Source organism: Pseudorca crassidens, chromosome 15 (assembly GCF_039906515.1).
Source record: "Pseudorca crassidens isolate mPseCra1 chromosome 15, mPseCra1.hap1, whole genome shotgun sequence".
NCBI classification, from domain to species: Eukaryota; Metazoa; Chordata; class Mammalia; order Artiodactyla; family Delphinidae; genus Pseudorca; species Pseudorca crassidens.
The window spans coordinates 5180296-5200174 of NC_090310.1; the positions used below are offsets into that span (position 1 = coordinate 5180296).

General features: G+C 55.6%; 1 protein-coding gene across 9 annotated transcripts in view; it reads left to right on the forward strand.

Moving 5' to 3' along the window:
- Positions 1-92: 92 nt before the first annotated feature.
- Positions 93-19879, forward strand: part of BRI3 (brain protein I3) — a 35123-nt gene continuing 15336 nt past the window's right edge. For 3 of the 9 annotated variants that reach the window (XR_010934779.1, XR_010934780.1, XR_010934781.1), the window contains exons 1-5: positions 93-314; positions 5324-5448; positions 6472-6637; positions 8245-8347; positions 16443-16545. Coding sequence is in view for 3 of the 9 variants with exons in the window: in XM_067705559.1 (XP_067561660.1) it covers positions 6577-6637; positions 9443-9529; positions 16443-16545 (251 nt within the window). In the remaining 6 variants the exon portion in view is untranslated. Of the gene's footprint in view, positions 315-5323; positions 5449-6471; positions 6638-8244; positions 8348-9442; positions 9530-15609; positions 15938-16442; positions 16546-19879 lie in introns of those variants that run through there. The other 6 variants (XR_010934778.1, XR_010934782.1, XR_010934783.1 and 3 more) reach the window with 4 other exon arrangements.

Genomic DNA, 19879 nt, shown 5'->3' on the forward strand with positions numbered 1-19879 from the left:
GCCCATTGGCCGGCCTCGCAATAACGCAAACGCAGGAGGCGCGCGATTGGCTGCGGCATGCTGCGTCACCAGCCGGCTTTGGGGTCTCGGCTGGGTCGCACGCCCGCCCACTTCCGGGATCTCGAAGAAGTTGAGCTTCGGGGTTGCGGTGGTGGGGCGAGCTGCCCGCGCTCCCGGGACCGAGGCGGGCCTGCAGACCGCCCGCCGCCCCCCAGGACCCGGCTGGTCGCCCCCTAAGACCGCCCGCCACCCCCAGGTCCACCTGCCGGAGCAGGCGGTGTGTTCTCTGGGCCGCAGGCGAGGAGAGGGGCCAGGTAGGGAGGTGCCTGGGTGCGCGGCTCTGCAGGGACTGGAGGAGGGGGGAGGGGAGCCGGCTTCTGGGCGCTTGGTCTCGGGCATCGAAACAGGTGTCTAGGTGGTTTCCATCTAACTGAGATGTCTGAGTACACATAAAGTTTTAACCTTCTTGGGAGAAATTGTGACTACGGCATGGTGTGGTAGCAATAACAGGTCACCGTTCTGTTCAGGCTCTTGTGTTGCCAATGACAGAAAACCTAATTCGAGGTAGCTTGTATAGTGATACTGCCATGTGAGCGCTGGCTAGGTGCCAGGCTCTGGTGTAAGTGCTGTACGTGGACCTTGGGATGGAGAAAGAAAAATTAAAAAAAAGGAGTTGTGACTGATGAAAGGCCAGGCACAGCCAGACAGAAAGGCTGAAGCAGTGTCAGTTGGACCTAGTCTCCCTCCCTTCCTCTCTGGTTCTTGCTCTCCTGAGGACGCACTGAGGAAGCCCTCCATGGGTTGACTCCAGAGGGAGAAAAGGCAGAAGCCTCTGATTCACCCTGGATGGCATTATGGAGTCTTGTGTGTAATGAGGGAATGGCATTTGTGGACTGGCTTAGTCTGGAGATGTGGGTTGTTATGGATGATATGTTCGTGTCCCCCCCAGAATTCATACCTTGAAACCCTAATCGCCAGTGGGATGGTATTTGGAGACAGGGCCTTTGGGAGGTAATTAGGTCATGAGGGCGGAGCCCTGATGAAGAGACTAGTGCCTTCATAAGAAGAGACACAAAAGACCTCACGCCTCTTCCCCTTGTGAGGATACAGTAAGAGGGTGGCTGTCTTCAAGCCAGGAATCAGGCTGTCCCCAGATGCCATCTCTACTGGTGCCTTGATCTTGGACTTTCAGCTTCCAGAATTGTGAGCAGTATTTGTTGTTTAAGCCCCCAGTCTGTGCTATTTTTGTTGTAGCAGCCTGAGCTAAGACCCTTAGCATGAGGACTCAGCCAGACAGAGGGCGTGGTTCCTCAGAGGAAAATTAGGGTACTGTTAGCAGGAGCATGAGTGGCCACTAGTCTGCAGAAACATTAGTCTCAAAGTCGAGACCACTGGACTCTGTTCTGTGTGTGACACTTTGTAGCCATTTCTTTTCTCTGGCCTTGGTTTCTACTTTAGAAGAAGCGTGAATTCGGAGCTCTCCAAGGTTCTTGCAGTGCTCATGGGCTGTGACAGAGTTCAGTGCCAGTTTTCTTGGATTCAGGGTCTGACCCAGTGGACTCTCTGGGGACCCATGTTCCTCCCCATCGGCCACCCCCACCCCCAGTCCTTCCAGCCTTCGCAGAGCTGACTCTTCAGTTATTGTCAGGAGGTCTGCATTTTTCTGCCCTCACCGCAACGGATTATCCTCATTCCTATTTCTGCTTTTTAATCTTAGCTTTCATTTCCTGTTTCTTTTTTTAAAAAAGTTATTTATTTTTGGCTGCGTTGGGTCTTCGTTGCTGTGCGCGGGCTTTCTCTAGTTGTGGCGAGCGGGGGCTACTCTTCGTTGCGGTGCGTGGGCTTCTCGTTGCGGTGGCTTCTCTTGTTGTGGAGCATGAGCTCTAGGTGCACGGGCTTCAGTAGTTGTGGCTTGCAGGCTTTAGAGCACAGGCTCAGTAGTTGTGGCACGCAGGCTCAGTAGTTGTGGCTCACAGGCTCTAGAGCGCAGGCTCAGTAGTTGTGGCACACGGGCTGAGTTGCTCCGCGGCATGTAGGATCTTCCCAGACCAGGGCTTGAACCCGTGTCCCCTGCATTGGCAGGCGGATTCTTAACCACTGCGCCACCAGGGCAGTCCCCGTTTCCTGTTTCTTCTCCATCCTAACGCTGCCACTTCTCTCCTGGGCCAGACACAGTGGGTTCAGGTTCCAGGTCCACCACTTACTATGTGAGCCACTCACCCTCTGAGCCTGTGTCCTCCTCATCAGCAAAATGGGAATAACACCACCACCTGCCTCTCTGGGTCGGAGGGAGGATGAAGTGAGACAGTGCGTGTGGAGCGTTTCCAGCAGTGCTTGGCGCCCGCAGAGCACTCACGCGTTCCTGGTATTATTCTTATCATCTCTGTGTAGCTGGGTTGGTGCACTTGCCATTTGCATCACTGCTTAGTGGAAGTTCCAGAAACACTTTAGAAACAACCCTGGATCCAGCACCCTCCCAAATGATTGATGGAGAGATGCTTTCAAGGTGACGGACGTTCCCGTGTATATTCTGGTATTTGGGACAGGGAGGGATGGCTGGACTGATGCCAGGATGGGCTGGCTAGACTTTCCCAGTGGTTGCCCGTCAGCCACAGGCAAGAGCTCAGGCTCTTCCCAGCAGCCTCCCCGCCGGCTCCACGTTTTGTGGTGCCTCATCCCCCGTGAACCTATAAGCTTGAGCCTTGGCAGAGGTTCCTGTGCGGGCCCTCCCCACTCTGGCAGACCCCTAGGCTTCCCCCACGCAGCTCCCACTATGCCAACGTCCCACCCACCTTCCTTCTGCCACTGTCCATTCTCATTCAGCCTCAAGTCTCAGATCAAAGGTCAAGTCTTACTGAACCCAAGGGAAAGCAGATCTGCATTATTGCGCCCTCATACTTTGTACTTTCTCCATTCTAGCCCATCACATGTTGTATCGTAATCGTAATCCCATCTGTCTCCCTGACCACACTGTGAGATCTCCAAGGGAGTGCCTTTCTTACTGACATTGGAATTTCCACGGCTTTATCAATGCCTAACACACAATAGGTACTCAATTTTTATTAAAGGAATGAATATCCCTCCCTCAGTCCCCCAGATAATGGGTAAGTCATGCACTGAAAAATGTTGGAAGAGCCCGAAAAAAAGGGGTACAGATTAGCAGAACCGACCGTCACACATCTCAGCCCCTGCGTCTCACCCCCACCTCCACCAGCACTGTGCGTGGCTGTCTTCACCCTCCATGATGCAGGAGGCTCTTCGCCATGTGCCAGATGGAGGTGGCCAGGTTGCTCCTGAACTCTCTGATGGCATATCTCTTTGTTAATCACTGTTTGAAGTTTCCTTTCTCTGTGGAAACTATTATTCACTCGGAGTAAACTCTTACTCACAAGTGGTACACAGTGTTTTCACTTTAATTCTGCTTACAGTCATTCCTCCCTTGTAAAGCCAATCAGTCAGATGTCTGCCGTGAGCCTGGTACCCCTAGGGCGGGACCCTGGGCAGACTGCCTTCTCCAGGTCCCTCCTCACCACTCAGCCGGTGGCGCCCAGCTCCCGGGGTGGCCCACACCGCACAGGTCCTTCCTTTACACTCTGCTAACGAAATTAATTTCAACACTTTCGTTTTTCCTTTGATACTTACGGTGCTAGATGAAGCAGCTAAAAATGTGCTGTCTCCCCTGTCTCTGGCAAAGGGAAACTTGCAGAAACGGTCTGTAGAAAATGCAACTCAGAGTTCATGTGCACGTCCAGACACACACATCCGAGTACAGGCGGCGGCGCCTTGAAGTGAGGAGATGATGTTTTTGTGTCTAAGAGAAAACCTGCAAAACCTCTAAAAGCAAACAAACGAAGAGTGAGCGCAACCTGGAAACCAGTGACAGGCACTGTCCCAGCTGCCTGACCCTCACCCAGTTATGCAAAGTCATGCAAACACAGCCAAGTCAAGCGTTCATTTGACAGACATTTTAGGAGTGCTTACGATGTGGTAGGCTCCGTGCAGGCACTGTTGGGAGTTCAGACTGGTCAAGAGTCCTTTTCACCTGGAGCTGAAAAGGTCCAAGAGGGGAGAGACAAATACCTTAGAAGGCAGGAAAGACTGTAACCCGTAAGGGTTTTTTTGAGTTGTGTGTATAAAGGCAATTAATTAGGGGTTAAGCAGGAGAAACTGATAAGGTCGGGGGTAAAGTACAAGGGTCAGGAGTAGACCAAAAGAAGACCCAGGGTAATGTGCTTAGCATAAGCTGTGCTCCAGGAAGCAAAATAAAACTGGTACTCATACATTCAATCCCTAGTGTTTATATACCTGTAGGTCTCTGTATTTATCTGTTATCTGCCAGAAGCTTCTTAGGATCCACCTTCCGCTCGCTTTATGTGATACCCTGCGCTACGCCACATGACGGCTACTGGTCGACAGCAGTTTGAGGAGCTTCTAATGGCACTAAACTCGCACCGAACGTTCAAAACCAGACCACCAGGGGCTTCCCTGGTGGCGCAGTGGATAAGAATCCGCCTGCCAATGCAGGCGACACGGGTTCGAGCCCTGGTCCGGGAAGATCCCACATGCTGCGGAACAGCTGAGCCCATGTGCCACAACTACTGAGCCTGCGCTCTAGAGCCCGTGAGCCACAACTACTGAGCCCGTGTGCCACAACTACTGAAGCCCGCACGCCTAGAGCCCGTGCTCTGCAACGAGACAAGCCTGCGCACCGCAATGAAGAGTAGCCCCTGCTCGTCGCAGCTGGAGAAAGCCCGCGTGCAGCAACAAAGACCCAACACAGCCAAAAATAAATAAATAAATTTATATTAAAAAAAAAACAGTCGTCCTGTAGACCCATTCAGTGGCAGGGCTGAGACTGATGCCCAGGGCTATGTACATGAATTTTACTGTCCCTTCCATCTTGCTTTGGACCCGGGGGATGGGACAGGTGGTGAACACTGGTCACCAGTGGCAGCATTCTCACCCCCTTGCATGGTTGCTGGTCTCAGATCCCACATGAACAGAGAGCTCACCCTGCCTGGACTGGAGACCACTTGCAGGAAGCTCCTGAGCTCCCCTCACAAGAATAAGTCCCAGCAGCAGCTCTTCAGTTACTTTCAAGCCAATAAATGTGCAGGTGCAGAGAGGAAAAACTCCAGGCTCCTGCTCTAAAGAGCTTGCTGCCTAGCCTCCTAAAACACCAGCTGGATCTTACTGCTACCGTGAATGCCTTTCATGTGAAATTCCCGAACTCCTCTTTCTGGTCCCCCATTGTATTTCCAAGTATATATTTTAGGGGTCAAGTACTCTGTGTGAAACCTCTTTTCCAATTTATGTTTTACAGTTATGGTCACGCCTCTTTCTCCCCAAGTGATAAAGCTCATCTATTAAAGGAAGCTTTAGGAATGCGAGTTTCGGGATTGTTTGACAAGCTACTTCACTGCCTGGTGTAGTTCTTTGGGCATCATGGTAAGTACTTGACAAATACTAGTGAACGGCGAGAGGTGGGGCACCAGGTCTTGGAGAGAGAGGATGAATCTGATTTAGGTATCGAGAGGCTTCCATAGGTTACCTAAGATAAATGTCTCCTGATCCGAAGGAAGTCAAATTAAGGGAAACGTCATAAAGGAAATTCCTCCAGAAAGTGGAAAGGACCAGCAAGGGGTCAGGAGCAGCATGGGATCCCCAACCAGGGCCTCTGACCACCAGGAAGGCAGGCGAGCTTGTCCTGAACCCACACGAGGAGCCACTTTCATCCCAGGTAGAAAGGAGTCAGTTGGATAACTGTGTATGTGGGCCAGGGGTCTATGAGAGCCCAGACCCCCGTCCGCACTTGACCAAAGACGACCCTCGGGCTCAGGGTGGGAGGTCACATGGTGGGTCCAGAGGCAGCTGGGGTTCACCCTTCAGAGCCTGGCTCCTGACCCCTACACTGCTGCCTCTCTGAGCGGTTTTCTGACTTCTCTGATGGGGCGACAGTTTAGCAGAGGCTGGAATACAGTAAAGGAACGAGGATGTGGCTCCCTTAGGGGAGAGGGAAGTGGACAGAGGGAACGTCAAGTGCAAAGGCCCGGGACCAGCAGGCAGGCCAGGTGGCGGGAGACCCGGCACAGGACACCTTGAGGGAGACGGCCTCTGGGTCTGCGGCAAAGCCACAAGCTCATAGTGAAACTCCAAAGGGAACCGTTACTATGATGTGTGCACAAAGGTAGTTGCAACTGCAGAAGATGGGGGAGAGTGGCCCCCGAGATCTCGGCCCCCCATATAGCCCCCTCCCTTGAATGGGGGCTGACCCGTGACATCCTTCTAGCTGGCAGAACACTGCAAAGAGAAAGGGATTTTGCAGGTGTAATTAAGGTGCCCAATTAGTTGATTCTGAGTTAATCGAAATGAAGATTATCCTGGTCGAGCTTGGCTTAATTAGGGAAAAGCCCTTTGAAGAGAGACTTGGCTCTTTGAGGCTAGGAAATTTCTCTCCTGCTGGCCTTACAGAAGCAAACAGCCAGGCTGTGAACAGCCTCCGGGGACCAGGGGCAGCCTCTAGATCCCAGGGCAGCCAACAAGAAGCCAGGACCCTCAGTCATCAGCTGCGAGGAAATGAATCCTGTAAACACCTTGCATGGGCCTGGCAGCGGATTCTCCTCACTGAGACCTCCAGGTAAGAATGCAGCCCGGTCGACCCCTTGATAGCAGCCTTGTGAGACCCTGAGCAGAAGACCAGCTAAGCTGAGCCCAGACTCCTGGCCCACGGAGACTGTGAGATAATTAACGGGCACTGTTTTCAGCTGCTAAACCTGTGGTCCTCTCTCGTGTAGCACAGAAAACTAATACATTGGGCGGCTGCTAACGTGTAGGTGCGCTGCCCACCCCCGCCCTGCCCCGATTATAGTGATGCTGTGCATTAGTTTCTGTCTGTGTGAGTAGAAACGGGTAAATGCATGGACCAAGGGACAAAGCTAGTGGCTCCCAAAAAGCAGGAAGTGTCCACACTGGTGGTCGCTCATGAGAGCCAGGAGGGGTCTGCCCCAGCACTCACACACGGAAGCCAGGTAACGGGCAGGCTCAGCAGGGTGTTCCCAGGTCCTGCACTCCCCAGGTGTCCTGAAGAGAAAACTTAACCACGAAGATTCAACCCTTCATTTCTGGGCGATGGAATTTCTAGATGGCCCTGCTAATTTTAATGCAATACTAATAAGACACACATAACTCTTTAATAATGCTAACAGATAAGTCACTAATTCATAATGACAGGACCAGGTTAGTTGATCAGAAAAACCCAAAGATGGATTACATAATCCTGTATTACCAAGCAAGACTCTACAAATGCATCGTTTTAGGGGAAACACGGGGCGGCAAGGAATTAAAACCTATGCGAAGGGTTTGAGCTTTCAAATCTGATCGATGTAGCAAATGGCATTTACTTATAAACAGCAACTTTCAACTGATGGCCTTGGGAAGAACCATCTAGATCCAGCCCTATCCAGGAATTACTCCATCTATAACCAAAATGCCTTAACGCGGCTGATTAGAGATGATATTCTTCTTCCCTGGGGCCGTCAATCCTGGAAGAATATCAAAGTAAAGATAGCTGTAACCCGAAAAAGGTATTTGAAAAAAAAATAAAGGAAATAACGAAGATGTTAGTTAAACCCATGATGTTGATATTTGGAGTAAGAAATTGGTTTTGTAGTCATCACATTAATATAAGCTTTATTTGCTGTCTGAGGTGTTTGCAATATTCGAAAGAATCAACCATGCCATACTTATAACTGCAGGTTACATTGTTTAAGAGAATTACTTTAATGTATTTGTAATCGTTGTTTAGATGTGCAAAACGAAAGATGTGTAAAATTTGGTTCACTGGACATGAGAGTTACATTGAGCAGTAAACAAAGTGCAGGGATGCTCCTGGGACAATTGGGAACCCCAGCAGCAAGTGAAAGGGGTCTGGGTATGGAATCCCAACTGGGGGACCTGGCCTTCCGACAAGAGGGACATATATCGATCAGACAGAGGACAGAGATCATGGGTATCTCAGAGGAGGAGCAAAGATCCCCAAGTGGAAAAAACAAATTACAGAACAAGACAGAACATGTCCCCACGTGGGGAAAAGGCAACCCTAGTCTATTACATATGCATGTACCTGACAGGAAAGATGACAAGATCCACCCCACACCATCCACCAGGATTGCTGGGTGGGGGGCAGCAGGGGGACGGTCAGATCCCACCGAATGTCAGTGCCTGATGTGCCACCGCCCTGTGCAGGGGCCCCAGGCAGCAACCGGTGCTCAGAGGCAGTAACCACACTTGGCTGATGGCCGCTCACTTGGTGCCGCGTGCCGTGTCCTGGACCTCTCACAAAGGTCGGGTGAGTACGTGCTATTAATGCCTCATTTTACAGCAGAGGAAATTGAGTCACGAGTGGGCTCCTCCTTAGCAGGCTAAGGAGACGGAGTACCGGACCCCAGACAGCCCGGCCTCCTGGCTCTCAGGCATGGTGTGAGGGGCGCCTGGAGAGATGGGAGGCCTGCAGGTGACAGAGGCCAGGACCCGCAGCCCTGAGATGGAAAAGCAGGCTGTGTCACCTTTAAAAGAAAGACCACACGATTACACCTCCAACAGGCTACAGGTAGGAAGACAGGAAGAGACCTGTTTTCACTAAAGGCCACTCCTCCTAAATGAAAGGGATAAGGGTTACGTAGTGGGTAGCGCCAAAGACCAAAACTTACGCTACAGCACCCAGCTCTGCTTGCTGTAAGGATGTGAACTGCAGGTAACAGCTCGGTTTGCCAACGGGTTCCTTGGGCAAGGCGGTTCGTGGTAAGCATCTGGGAACCCTCCCACACAGCACACCTGTTACCGCTTTCCACCTGCAGCAGCTGAAAGTACGGGCAGCCCAGGGAGCACAGGACATGCCCTGAACAGAGTGCACGCCTCCGGGGTCCTCCCACCAGCTCCCCGCACAGACCCCAGGTACCCGCTCCTCCTGGCGGAGGTGCACGACACCACTCCCCTTTCCTTGGGTCTTTGTCAAAACTGCAGAAGGAACTTGTCCACAGAAAGTAAAGGGAGGAACCCGTGAAAGCAGACGAATGAACAGTGGCCCCATCTGAGGGGGGCCTGGCTCCTGGAATTTCAGGGGTTATTCGTGTCAACATTCCCAACCCCTCCAGTCCCTGCTGACACTTTCTAGGGACACGGGAAAAACCCTGACGCTGGGCCTTTGTCTTTGGTGCCGGTCACATTTTGTCACCTGAGTGGCTCTCCCGCCCCTACAGACCATAAGTCATGGTTTTCATCAAGGATCCCCTGGGCAGTGCTCTTAAACGGGCTTCTCACCGAACCCTCCCAGCTCCCAGAGGTGAAATCTGGTTGGTGGCACCTCGAGCCTCTTCCTAGTGGCGGGACTCCAGGCTCAGAACCTGAGAATCTTGGATTGTGAGCCAGCATTCTGTCCCCCCAGAGACCCGACCCTTCCCGCGATGGCCCCACCCCTGTGGCCTTCTCCATCACCTGTTCATGACGGCCCCTGCCCACCTTCTGCTGGAGCGTAAGCGGACTCTTCCTGGCTCCCGCCCTCAGGCTCCCGCCTACCACCCAGGGGCATCTCACTGAAGCCAGCCATGTCCACTGTGCAGGGAGCAGGTAGGAGCCACCGAACAGGGCTGGAGAGGGGACCCAGGGTGGGCCTGGCCAGAGGAGGGTACGGGGCAGAGGGGCCCTCACGGCAGAGGCGGCCTCTCCTTCCTGAGGACCCCTGCCCTCTGCAGTCTTCCGGGCCGCTTGTTTTACAAAGCCAGGGCCCCATGACGACATGGTTTCTTCTGCTGCTCTCTGCCGCCTACAGGAAAACTGAGGTATGTGGCAGAATAGACTAATGACCGAGAGAGCAGGAGACCAAGACTGTCCCAGGCTCCGCAGGGCCCCTTAAAAATGACTGACGATGAGGGGAGGCGGATGGGTGACCCACAGAGGTCCCGCCCTGACCTAAGGAAGTGACCTCTCCCCTCAGCTTGGGAGTGGTCATTTGCTTGCCCCCAACCAAAGAAGATGCCTGCTGTCACCAACTTCAGTGCTCTGGTAAATGGGAACGAGTCCACTTGGCGGCAGATTTCAAAGGGAAGTACTTGCTGTAAAGCTGAGTAACTTTCACTGATGCCCGGCAGGGGGTAGAAAATTTGAGCGGTCCATCATTTCCCCTGAATGATACTCTGTAATCACAAAACACCGAGTGAGTCCCAAAGAGCCGTCATCGTCTTAACGAGTGTCTCTCCTACTGCCTGGGCACTCTTGATTTTATAAAACCAGGAATGGCCTTCTGGAATGGTCCAGACCTATTTCTCGCCTGAAGCGGGGGTGGGGTGGGGGGGGACACACCTCCCAGTCTCTGGGCTGGAGCTCAGTCTGGAGGCAGAAGGACCTAGGTTTGAGCCCTCACCTGGGCGAGTGACGCTGAGTTCCTCCACTAGACATTCATTGAGCACCTACTGCGTTCCAGGCACTGGGGATGCAGAGATAAGTTACAGGGGGTTCAGTGGACCCAGCTCAGTGGGGAGGCGGCCTCTTTCCTCCAAGTTGGGGGTGATACCTGAGTAGCACGGCCTTGATACGAAGCGTGAGTCCCTACAGTGTCCAACGCATAGCAGGAGCGGGATACACGTTGGTTTCTGTCTTGAAGTTCCATTTAGAATTGGCGATTCTGTCATTCTGGAAGGTGATGGGGTAAAACTGCCCCCCACAGAAGAGACGTTGTTGTATTTCTGAAAGGATGGTGGGTATCTTCGTGTAAGGAAGCCTGGCTCCCAGAGGTGAAGTGACTTGTCCAAGTCACACAGGGAGTTTGTAGAACCGTCAGGATGGGGACCACATGCCGCCTCAGCATCCAAATGTGGCTGCAGTTTTCTTGGACCCCCCCTGCCCTCAGTCAAGAAGTCCTGGAGAAGCACCCTGTTCTGTTACTCTGAATGTGGCAGATGAAAAAGGCGTTCAGTTCGTCTTGCGCGTGGTTGCCATAATGTGTGGACTTTCGTGTTTGAGCTCATCGTTAGTCCAGATACATCACTGACATCTATTGATAACTGCAGTGTGTTCAGAGGTTTTGAGTACAGCTGCTTGGTAACTAATTTAGCTAGAAACTTTCTATTCAGAACTTACTCTCTGTTCTTGCGAGAATTGCTAGAAAATGTTGACTTAAGGAGATGCTTCTGTGTTTCATTGCACAAGTGTGTTCTACTGGGCAGGATTATGCAGTGAGGACCACCTCTTAGAGACTGAAGGGCGTAGTATGGATTTAAATATAGTAAAACATCCAGGCAGACCTCGGAGGTATTTTGGGTTTGGTTCCAGACCACCGCAATAAAGCGGGTCACACAATTTTTTTCTTCTCCCAGTGCATAGAAAAGTTATGTTTACAGCACACTGTAGTCTGTTAAGTGTGCAAGAGCATTAGGTCTAAAAAAAAATGTGCATACCTTAATTAAAAAATAATTTATTGATAATACTAATCCTCATCTTAGCCTTCAGTGAGTCGTAGTAGTAACATTACAGATCGCTGGTCATAGATCACCATCACAAAGATAATAATGAAAAAGCTTGAAACATTGGGACAATTACCAAAATGTACCACGGAGACATGAAGTGAGCAAATGCTGTTGGAAAAGTGGCGCCGACAGACTTCCCGCGGGCCTTCAACTTGTAAAAAATGCAGGTCTGCAAAGTGCAGTAAAGCAAGGTGCACTAAAACGAGGTCTGCCCGTGTATTGTACTTGCGATAAGACAGACCTTGTGATTTGCATGAAATTGTCGTTTGTGTTGTGTAAAAACATCTGTGCTTAATTTCTAAAATATTTAGAAAGATTTTCCTGGTAGAACTGTAAGGCTTGCCATCAAATGGAAAACTCCGTGTTCATCTAAGATAAACATTTAGCAAATATTTGGCAAGGGCTTTCTCCAAGCCAGGCGCTTGTAATCAGTTACAGCCTTGAATTTGGAAATGATATTTGCTTCCTTTTTAAAAATTTTACCTTATTTTTGCCACAATCCCAACCCCGTGAGGTGCTAGCTTCTCAGATGCGCAAGCAGCCCATGTGACGGGTTATCAGCACTTCTCAAAGCCTGCCAGAAAGGGCGCAGTCCCGGTTTTGGTTTCCTTTGGCTATACCTGAGGACAGTCCTTGGTGACAGTCAAGGTCTGGAGGACAGTGGCACCTTCCCTGGCCCCCTGGCCAGGGGCCAGCACGTCCCCTACCCAACAAGGTCCCCTGCTGAGTGCTCCCAGCAAAAACATGTACGGATAGCAGTTAAAATCATATTCTCATTTCTGTGGAACTGGCAATGCTAAAAAAATTCTTCTGTTAATGTATGCATGACATAAAAGTGGATTGGGAGGAGGATTTCAGAGACATGAAAAATACGCACAGAGGAAGGTGTGTTTCCAAGCCTTCTTCAAGAAGGAAGTGTTTCTGTTAAAATCAGCACACAGCGGCTGGCTTTCCTCTCATGCATTTGCCATGGAGGCCACGTGCCGGGATCGTTAGGGTCACCTGTGCTGGATCAGGGATCCAGAGATCCACCTTCTGTGGCCGGGAGACGGCGGAAAAGTCACGGAACCTCTGTGTGCCTGGGTTTCCTCGTCAAGCGATTGGGGGCTGTTGGTGACTACTTCTCAGGATGGCCCCAAGGATGAACTGAGATAGGAAGTAGCTTGGAGGTGAGGTTACTCCCGGAGGCTGGACTTGCTTCCTGTTTCATATAGAAAACAGAAGCAATCGAAGCCAGCGTCCCCTCCCTCCTCCTGCCCACCTGCCCAAGTGCCCACATGCTCCACCTTCTCCCGCTTCTGTGAGTGGCTCGTCTGGGACTCTGCCAGGGACCCCACATCCTTTTTCCTCCTCCCCCCCTCTTTCTCCCACACCCCCCTCGTCTGCATCCAATTGTTCCCACCAACTTACAAACTGTGCTGTTACTTCCCCTTTCCCTTAAAACACCAGCAAACGGGCAAACACGCAAAAGCTGGTCCTTCCGGCCCCCTCACGGCTGGCTCTCCGACCTCCTTCCAGACTCTGCCCACCTACTGGACCAGCCTCTCTGAACAGCAAAGTAAAATCACACACCACTCACTGCACCGCCTTGCCTGCCTCACTCCCTATGCCCTTGACCTGCTCATTCTGCACCCCCCACCCCCCCCACCCCCCGCCGACTTTGCAGCACCGGCCCCACCCCATTGGAGTGTCAGCTCCACAAGGCAGGATGTCGCCAGTTTTGTTGCCTCCTGGGGCAGAGTGTCTGCTCCAAAATACTTGGTGAACTGCCACTGAGACGGCGCAGGTCTTTATCCGAAGGCTAGTGCTTCGCGGATGCATACGCTTTCCTTTGGTTAAGTGTTGCTTCAGGATGTGCGCGTTCTGGGTCCACCCGGGCCGCTCAGCCTCCCCACCCGCCCCGTCCCCTCCTGTTGGCTCCTCCCGATCCGCATCCAGGTCCTGGCACCACTGTCACCTGAGCCCGAGACCCTAGCGTCCTGAGTCTCCCATATCCAGCCAGGCGGTCGCCAGGCCTTAGCGGGCTCTCCACCTCACGCACCTGGCCTCTCCTCCCTGTCCCTGCAGCTGTCCCTCCTCGTTGATCCCCCTGCGCCTCTCACCCTTCACGCTGCTGCCGAAGTCATTTTTCTAATAGGAGATCTGATGCTCCTACTTCTGTTTCAACTCCCAGCGGTTCAGCCCCCTCGCAGGGCTCCGGCCGCACCAGGTGACCTAGAGTCTCGGCAGGTAGTGGGCTGCTGCTCTCTGGGACCGCAGTTCACTCTGCCTGGAATGCTCGTCCCCTGGTCCCTCGGGACCAGTCACTGCTGGCCATACTTTCAGGTGGGGGCACTCCCGGGGCACCCAGCGTTCAGAGGCACCTCCAACTCTCCCCCCTCAAGCCTCGATTGCTGCACTGCTGTAGTGAGGCTTCCTACTGGACCGCTCCTTTTCCGTGGCCAGTTATCTTTGTTCCCCTCAGGCCTTGCTTGGGGGAAGCTTGGCGAGCCGTCACCCTCGGCTCAATGAAGGAATGACAGGGAGGGGCCTGCTTTGTTGGGAAGTCCCACATCCTGTCATTCACTGAGACATTTCCAAGCGGGGGGGGGGGGGTAACTGCTGGGGGCGAAAATCTATTATTGGACGAGAAGGGAGCCTGAGGCTATGGGTTCTTCGGAGTTTGATCTGTAAACACAGACATGTGAGGAAGGGAAAATTAACCATGAAATTGAAGACATCTGCCAACTTAACTTGAGTCAGATAGGAAAGGCTGAGGGGTAGGCGGGGAAGGATGGGGGTCCCGCAGGAGTGTCCACAGCTGACGAATCTTAGGAGGCCTGCCCCGAGCCCACTTTTCCTCGCTCCTTGGTGAGGCTTGGGGTCGTGCCCCAGTTTTCCCTAGGGTTGGGGGGGGGCGCGGTCTTGATTTTGGCTGCTCTCACCCTGTGGTTGGTCAGAGCTCACAGCTGCCCCTTGGAGTGCAGGGCCTCCCCACCGTAGACAGGACCTCTGCTGGCCGGAAGTCCTTGGCCACTCGGGGCCAGCCTCCATTCTGGACCTGGCTCTCGCCCACCAGTGCCAGCCAGGCCCTTACCCGGCCGCCCCTCCTCCCTTCCCACCGGATTGTTGGGCTACACTTGCGATAAAGAATCTCGATGGTCTCTTAAGAGAAATTAAAAATGAGGCGGGGTCTGAGAGTTGTCCCCGAGCTAGATCAAAGTGCGGGTCACGTGAGAAAGGCTGGGAAACCCCAAACGTTGCAGAAGCCCCGGGAGGGGTGCAGGGGAGCTACAGGGTGTCAGGGCCTGAAGCTCACACATCTGTTCGTTTAAAGTTTTATTACAAAACCATTAAGCTCTTAGCATGTGACATAGTGCTTCCGTGAGGGCGTGGGACCGAGCGGCCTTGGTGGTACAGTCTAGGTCACTCCCTTCTTCGGAGCCGTCTCCGGACTGTGGACCAGGGGTCAGTACTTCCTTGGGTTGCCGTGAAGATTACCGAACCGAGGAGCAACAGTGGGACAGAACCTGCCACACAGCGGTGCCCGATATTTAGGGTTTGTTCCCAACAGGGGAGTTGATTTGTAATCAGTGGCCACAACCCCTATAAATTACCGAATTTAGTTTGTCAAAAAGAAAACCGAGGAATTGAACACCAACTGAGCACGAGCAGGCACGATTCACAGGGTGGCTCAGAATGCGGAGGCCCCGGCCCCTCTGTCCGGGGCGGTGACAACCAGGGGGCGGCCTGGGGACTCGTCCGGCCAAGCACCTCCTCCGGGCCGCCCCTGCCCCCCAGGCCTCAGCCCTCCTCAGTGGTGGGTGGGCTCGGGCCCCCGAGGCCCAGCGGGCCAGGAGCGCCGGGAGGGACAGGTCTACAGGCCATAAGGTCACGCCCCTAGTGCGGCGTCTCTGGGTCGGCGTGGGGGCGGGGGCTCTCCTCGCTGTGTGAGGTCTGGGGTCGCGGATGCCGGGTGGGGACGCCCGGACTGGAGGCCCGCGGGGCGGCTGAGAGCGGGCGCGGCTCCTTTAAGACGCCGCCGGCCCCGCCCCACCCCCCCGCGGGAGCCGCGCCACGTGACCCGGGTCTTGTGACCGGCGGGGGGAGGCGCGGGGGGAAGCCCGCGGCACCCGCCTCCAGGGGGCCCAGCCCCACCGCCGCCGCCGCCGCCACCGCCGCCGCCGCCGCCCGCGAGGAGCGGGGCCCGCCGCCGGGCGTCCGGGCGTCCCCGCGAGTCCGAGTCGGAGCGGAGTCAGAGCGCGAGCCGGGCCGGGCGCGGTGGGCGCCGCCCGCCATGGACCACAAGCCCCTGCTGCAGGAGCGGCCGCCCGCCTACAACCTGGAGGCCGGCCAGGGCGACTTCGCGTGCGGCCCGCACGGCTACGGCGCCATCCCCGCCGCCGCCCCGCCGCCGCCCTACCCCTACCTCGTCACAGGTGGGCCCGGGGCCCGGGGAGCGGGGTGGGGGTCGTCCCGGGACTGGAGCTGGCCGAGCGGGCGGGGCCCGGGGCCCCGGGAGCAAACTTTGGGCGGAGTTCTGTGGCGACCTTTAACCCCGAAACCAACTTTTCTCCGGACGCGGTAGGGGCGCGGCCGAGGGGAGACCCGGTGGTGGGCAGTCTCCGCTCGGCGAACCTCATGTCGGGACCCCGAGTCTGGGTGTCGCCCGAGGGCCCTCAGCCCACCTGCGCGGTCGCGCGCGCCGGGCTCGCCCTTCCCGGGAAGCATCATCATCTCCCTGCAAATTAACTTTATTGACGAGATGCTGTCTGCAAGTTAACACCTGATAAAGCCCATAGTAGGCACTTAGTGGACGCTGTTGTCTTGATTTTGAAAAGGATGCGAGTTTTTGGTGGGGAGTGGGGAAGGGCAGGAGAAGTAGATCTCTGACTCCCCGCGTTTTCCTGCCTGTCCCCTTCTGATGTGCTTTCCTGCCCACAGGGTTACCCACGCACCACCCCAGGGTCTACAGCATCCACAGCCGAAATGTCACCCGGTACCCTGCCAATTCCATCGTTGTCGTTGGAGGCTGCCCTGTCTGCAGGTATGTCACGGGCCTGGGGGCCCCAGAAACCTCTAAGAACACACTTACTGAAACTCATAAAACCAGGATCGTTTGGAGACACGGTCAGTCTTGGGACAGGCTGCTCACTGGGGTATGGGAGAGAATGGGTTCAGTGGTCCTTGGGTCCACGCACCTTTCATGGGGCAGAGGGAGCTGGGTTCTCTTTCCTGGGGGAGTTACGTGCTTTGGTGGCCATTGAGTCCCGAGTGGGTGGGATGAAGAAATGGTAGCAGTTGGACTGGCAGCCTCTTATCTCCGATTCTGGGAGCTGCAAGTTTGCTCTGCAGTTGGTTCTTGAAGGTGGCAGAAGGTTCTCTTCTCCTGGGAGGGTCAGTTTGAAGTGCGTGGGCAGGAGAGCCCTGACTCAGGTGGCCCGTGTTGGAGGAGCTGGAAGGCCAGGGGGCCAGGGGAGCGGCCGCTGTCAGGGCTGCTTCATGCCATCAGGGCCCTTACCTGCATAAGAGCAGCAACGCCGAGGTTCTTTGGGGTGGGAGCGATATTTCAGATTCTCAACCTTGAGCCTCCAGAATTTTCTGTTTTTGTAGGGCCTGAGAAGCAGCTATTATATGCTTGTTCTGTGTGGGTCTTGAGGATTCAAATTCAGATAAGATTTGGTTCTTGCCCTTGGTGAATTCGACTGCATGGACAATTTAGAAAGTCAGGGCAGACTTGGCAAGGACTGGGCTTTCAGCCTGGGTGGGGAGGTGGGTGGCGGAGGAAGTTGGAGTTCGTGAGATGGAACTGAGAAGCCGTGGCTTACACTTAGGCTTAATTTCAAAAGCGTATCAGGGATGCCCAGAGTGGAGTCGAAGGGAAGTTAACAGTTTGAGTCACAAGGGTCAATTGTGTGGGGAGACAAGGGCCTGGGAAGAGGGGGAACGTCCGGAAGTGGGGGCAGGAGGCTGGACCCGCGAAACCAACTGTGAGTTTGCTAAAGGGGTTGTGGGCAGGGGAGAGCCCTCTGGGTTGCGTGCCGGCCAGGTGGACCTTGATATGCAAACCCTAAGCAGGTGTCTTTTCGGACACATCTGGTGATACTCTAGCCTTTGGAGAATGTGAAGGGGGAGGGGAGACAACTGGCTGCCTCCGGAGAGGAGCTCTCTGCACCCTGCACTGGGCACCTGTGGGCGGCAGAGTTCTTGGGGTTGGGGGCATGTGGGTGGGCTTGGAGATGGGGGGCACGGTCTGGGAGGCTGGTCCCTTGCAGAGAGAGCCATTGGGAATCCTTTTGGAAAGTTGCACAGAGAGGTGGGCGACGGGAAACCCGCTGTGCTTGGCTTTGAGGCTGGTTCAGGGTGCCCAGAGCCTTGCTGTGTGCACGGCCCTTCTGTCCCCGAGGAGCCTAGCTGGGCGATTCCAAGGGCCTGTTTCTGGGCGGGAGGAGTTCCGAGCAATATCCTAAGTGTAAGGAGGGGTTTCAGGCTGGCAGCTGAGGAGGCGCCGCACCTGGAGCAGAGCCCTCTGGCTGGGGTTTCAGCGTCTCCCCGCAGGGCCCAGCCTGCCAGACGAGCTGGGCTCAGATCCTGGCCTTGCCAGCTGCCAGCTGGGCCCGTTTCCCCATCTGGGAGATGGGGTGTCTGATGGGATGGTCCAAGGCTCTTGCTGGCCCAAGGCCCTGAGCGTGGGGGAGGGGAGACCAGCAGTGGAGTTTACGGGCATGGATCCCCCAGGGTTGTGAGCTTCCAGGCTGCTGCAGGACGGGGAGCATTTCCCCTGATCCCTCCCTTTCCCTGGGGTGGGAGCGGTCACAGTGGAGGCCCCGGCTTCTGCCCTCAGCCCCCAAAGTGCAGAATGTGGGTCACCATCTCTCTGCTCTTCTGAGGAGGGGCTTGGGCTCAGGGCTGCTCTAAGGCTGAGGGAGGGTGCCTGCACTGGAACAAGTTTCTTCCCTTCTGTCGGGATCGCTGGCCTCCCGGCCTCTGGGTGGTGGGCGCAGCAGTGGGGAGCAGGTGCTCTGAGAACAAGTTTGGGGGCCCGGGTTGGGAGCACACACTCTGACGCCCTCCAAGGCGTGTCCTCCATGGGCCCTTCTGTCAGCTTGAGGACAGATGCCGGCGGTTAGGGCCCTCCCGGCGCTTGGGCTCTTACACAGGGGTGTCCCGGTCCCCTGCCTGCAGTGCCCTCTGCTGCCGGAGTGGGCCGGGGGCCCGGGGAGGTGGGCAGCAGGAAGCAGGGGAAGGCCGGGTGCTTCCAAGGAAGCTCCGCGGTGGTTTGGGGAGAGGGTGCCTAGTCCCTGGGGACAGCCGGTGTGGCCCCTGTCCAGCGTCATAGGGTTGGGAGACAGGCGGCTTCTCATGTGACCACACTTCCTTCCTTCCCAGCCAGCCTGCCAGGCTCCGTCCCTCCCTGGGAGCTTGGCAGGAGTTTGCCGAAGTCACACGTCTGTGATTCCCTCTGAGTGAGGCCTGGCGTCAGAGGCCTGTGCCACTTGTCACTTTGCCACCGTCTGAGCTTTCCCTTAAGCAGCCTGACCCCATCTTCTCTGTTTAGGCGCTATGAGAGCATTTCTTTCTACTCTTGCAGACAGCATGAGCCTCACCCCACCCCTGCCCACCCGCGGCCCCTGTGGACTGAGCACCGCCTTGGCTGGTGGGGCTTCGGCCAGGCCTCGGGCCTCTCTGAAGCTGTCCTCCTCTGGGGCGTGGGCTGTCCCTGGATGAGGCCACCTCGAGTCTGGGGGCCCGGGGCTGCAGTGGGAGGGCCTGTGCAGAGGGCGCTGGGCAGCGCGGGTCGGAGGCTGGAAGGCACGTCGAGGCGTGGGGCCTGGCTGCACCCGGCTCCCAGCTGGGCGTCCAGTCTTGGGGGTGACCAAAGAGGTAGGAGGGAATCCAGGAACGGCTGGGGTCTTGGAAGCCAAGACGGGCTCAAGGAACAGCTGTGGAGGTCAGGTGCTGCCCAGAGGTCAGGACAGTGATGAGGCTGGGGCTCCGGCCTCGCCCCTGGGAGCGGGCTCTCCCCGGCCCAAGCACTGATGAGCCGGCCCCGGCTCCCGGGCTGCCGCGGGCAGGGCGTGCCGACCGTGGGGGCCTGGGAGTGCTCGGGGCCTCTCTGTCCAGCTGTGCCTGGACTGAGCCTGGGGTCCGGGGAGCCCCGGGAGCCCCAGGCAGGCCTTGCCACCTTGCAGGCCCTCCCTCAGCATTTGTTCTGCTTGGGGAGGCTCTGGGCTACCCGGCCGCAGGCTTGCTCAGAAGCGCCCCTGGAGTGGCCGGCGGCTCCCTGCCCCCGTGGGACCCTGGGACAGCTGGGGGCGAGGTATGACCTGGTCTCTGGAGGGGGCTGGCCAGGTGCTGTGGGGCATCATGCCCCACCCCTG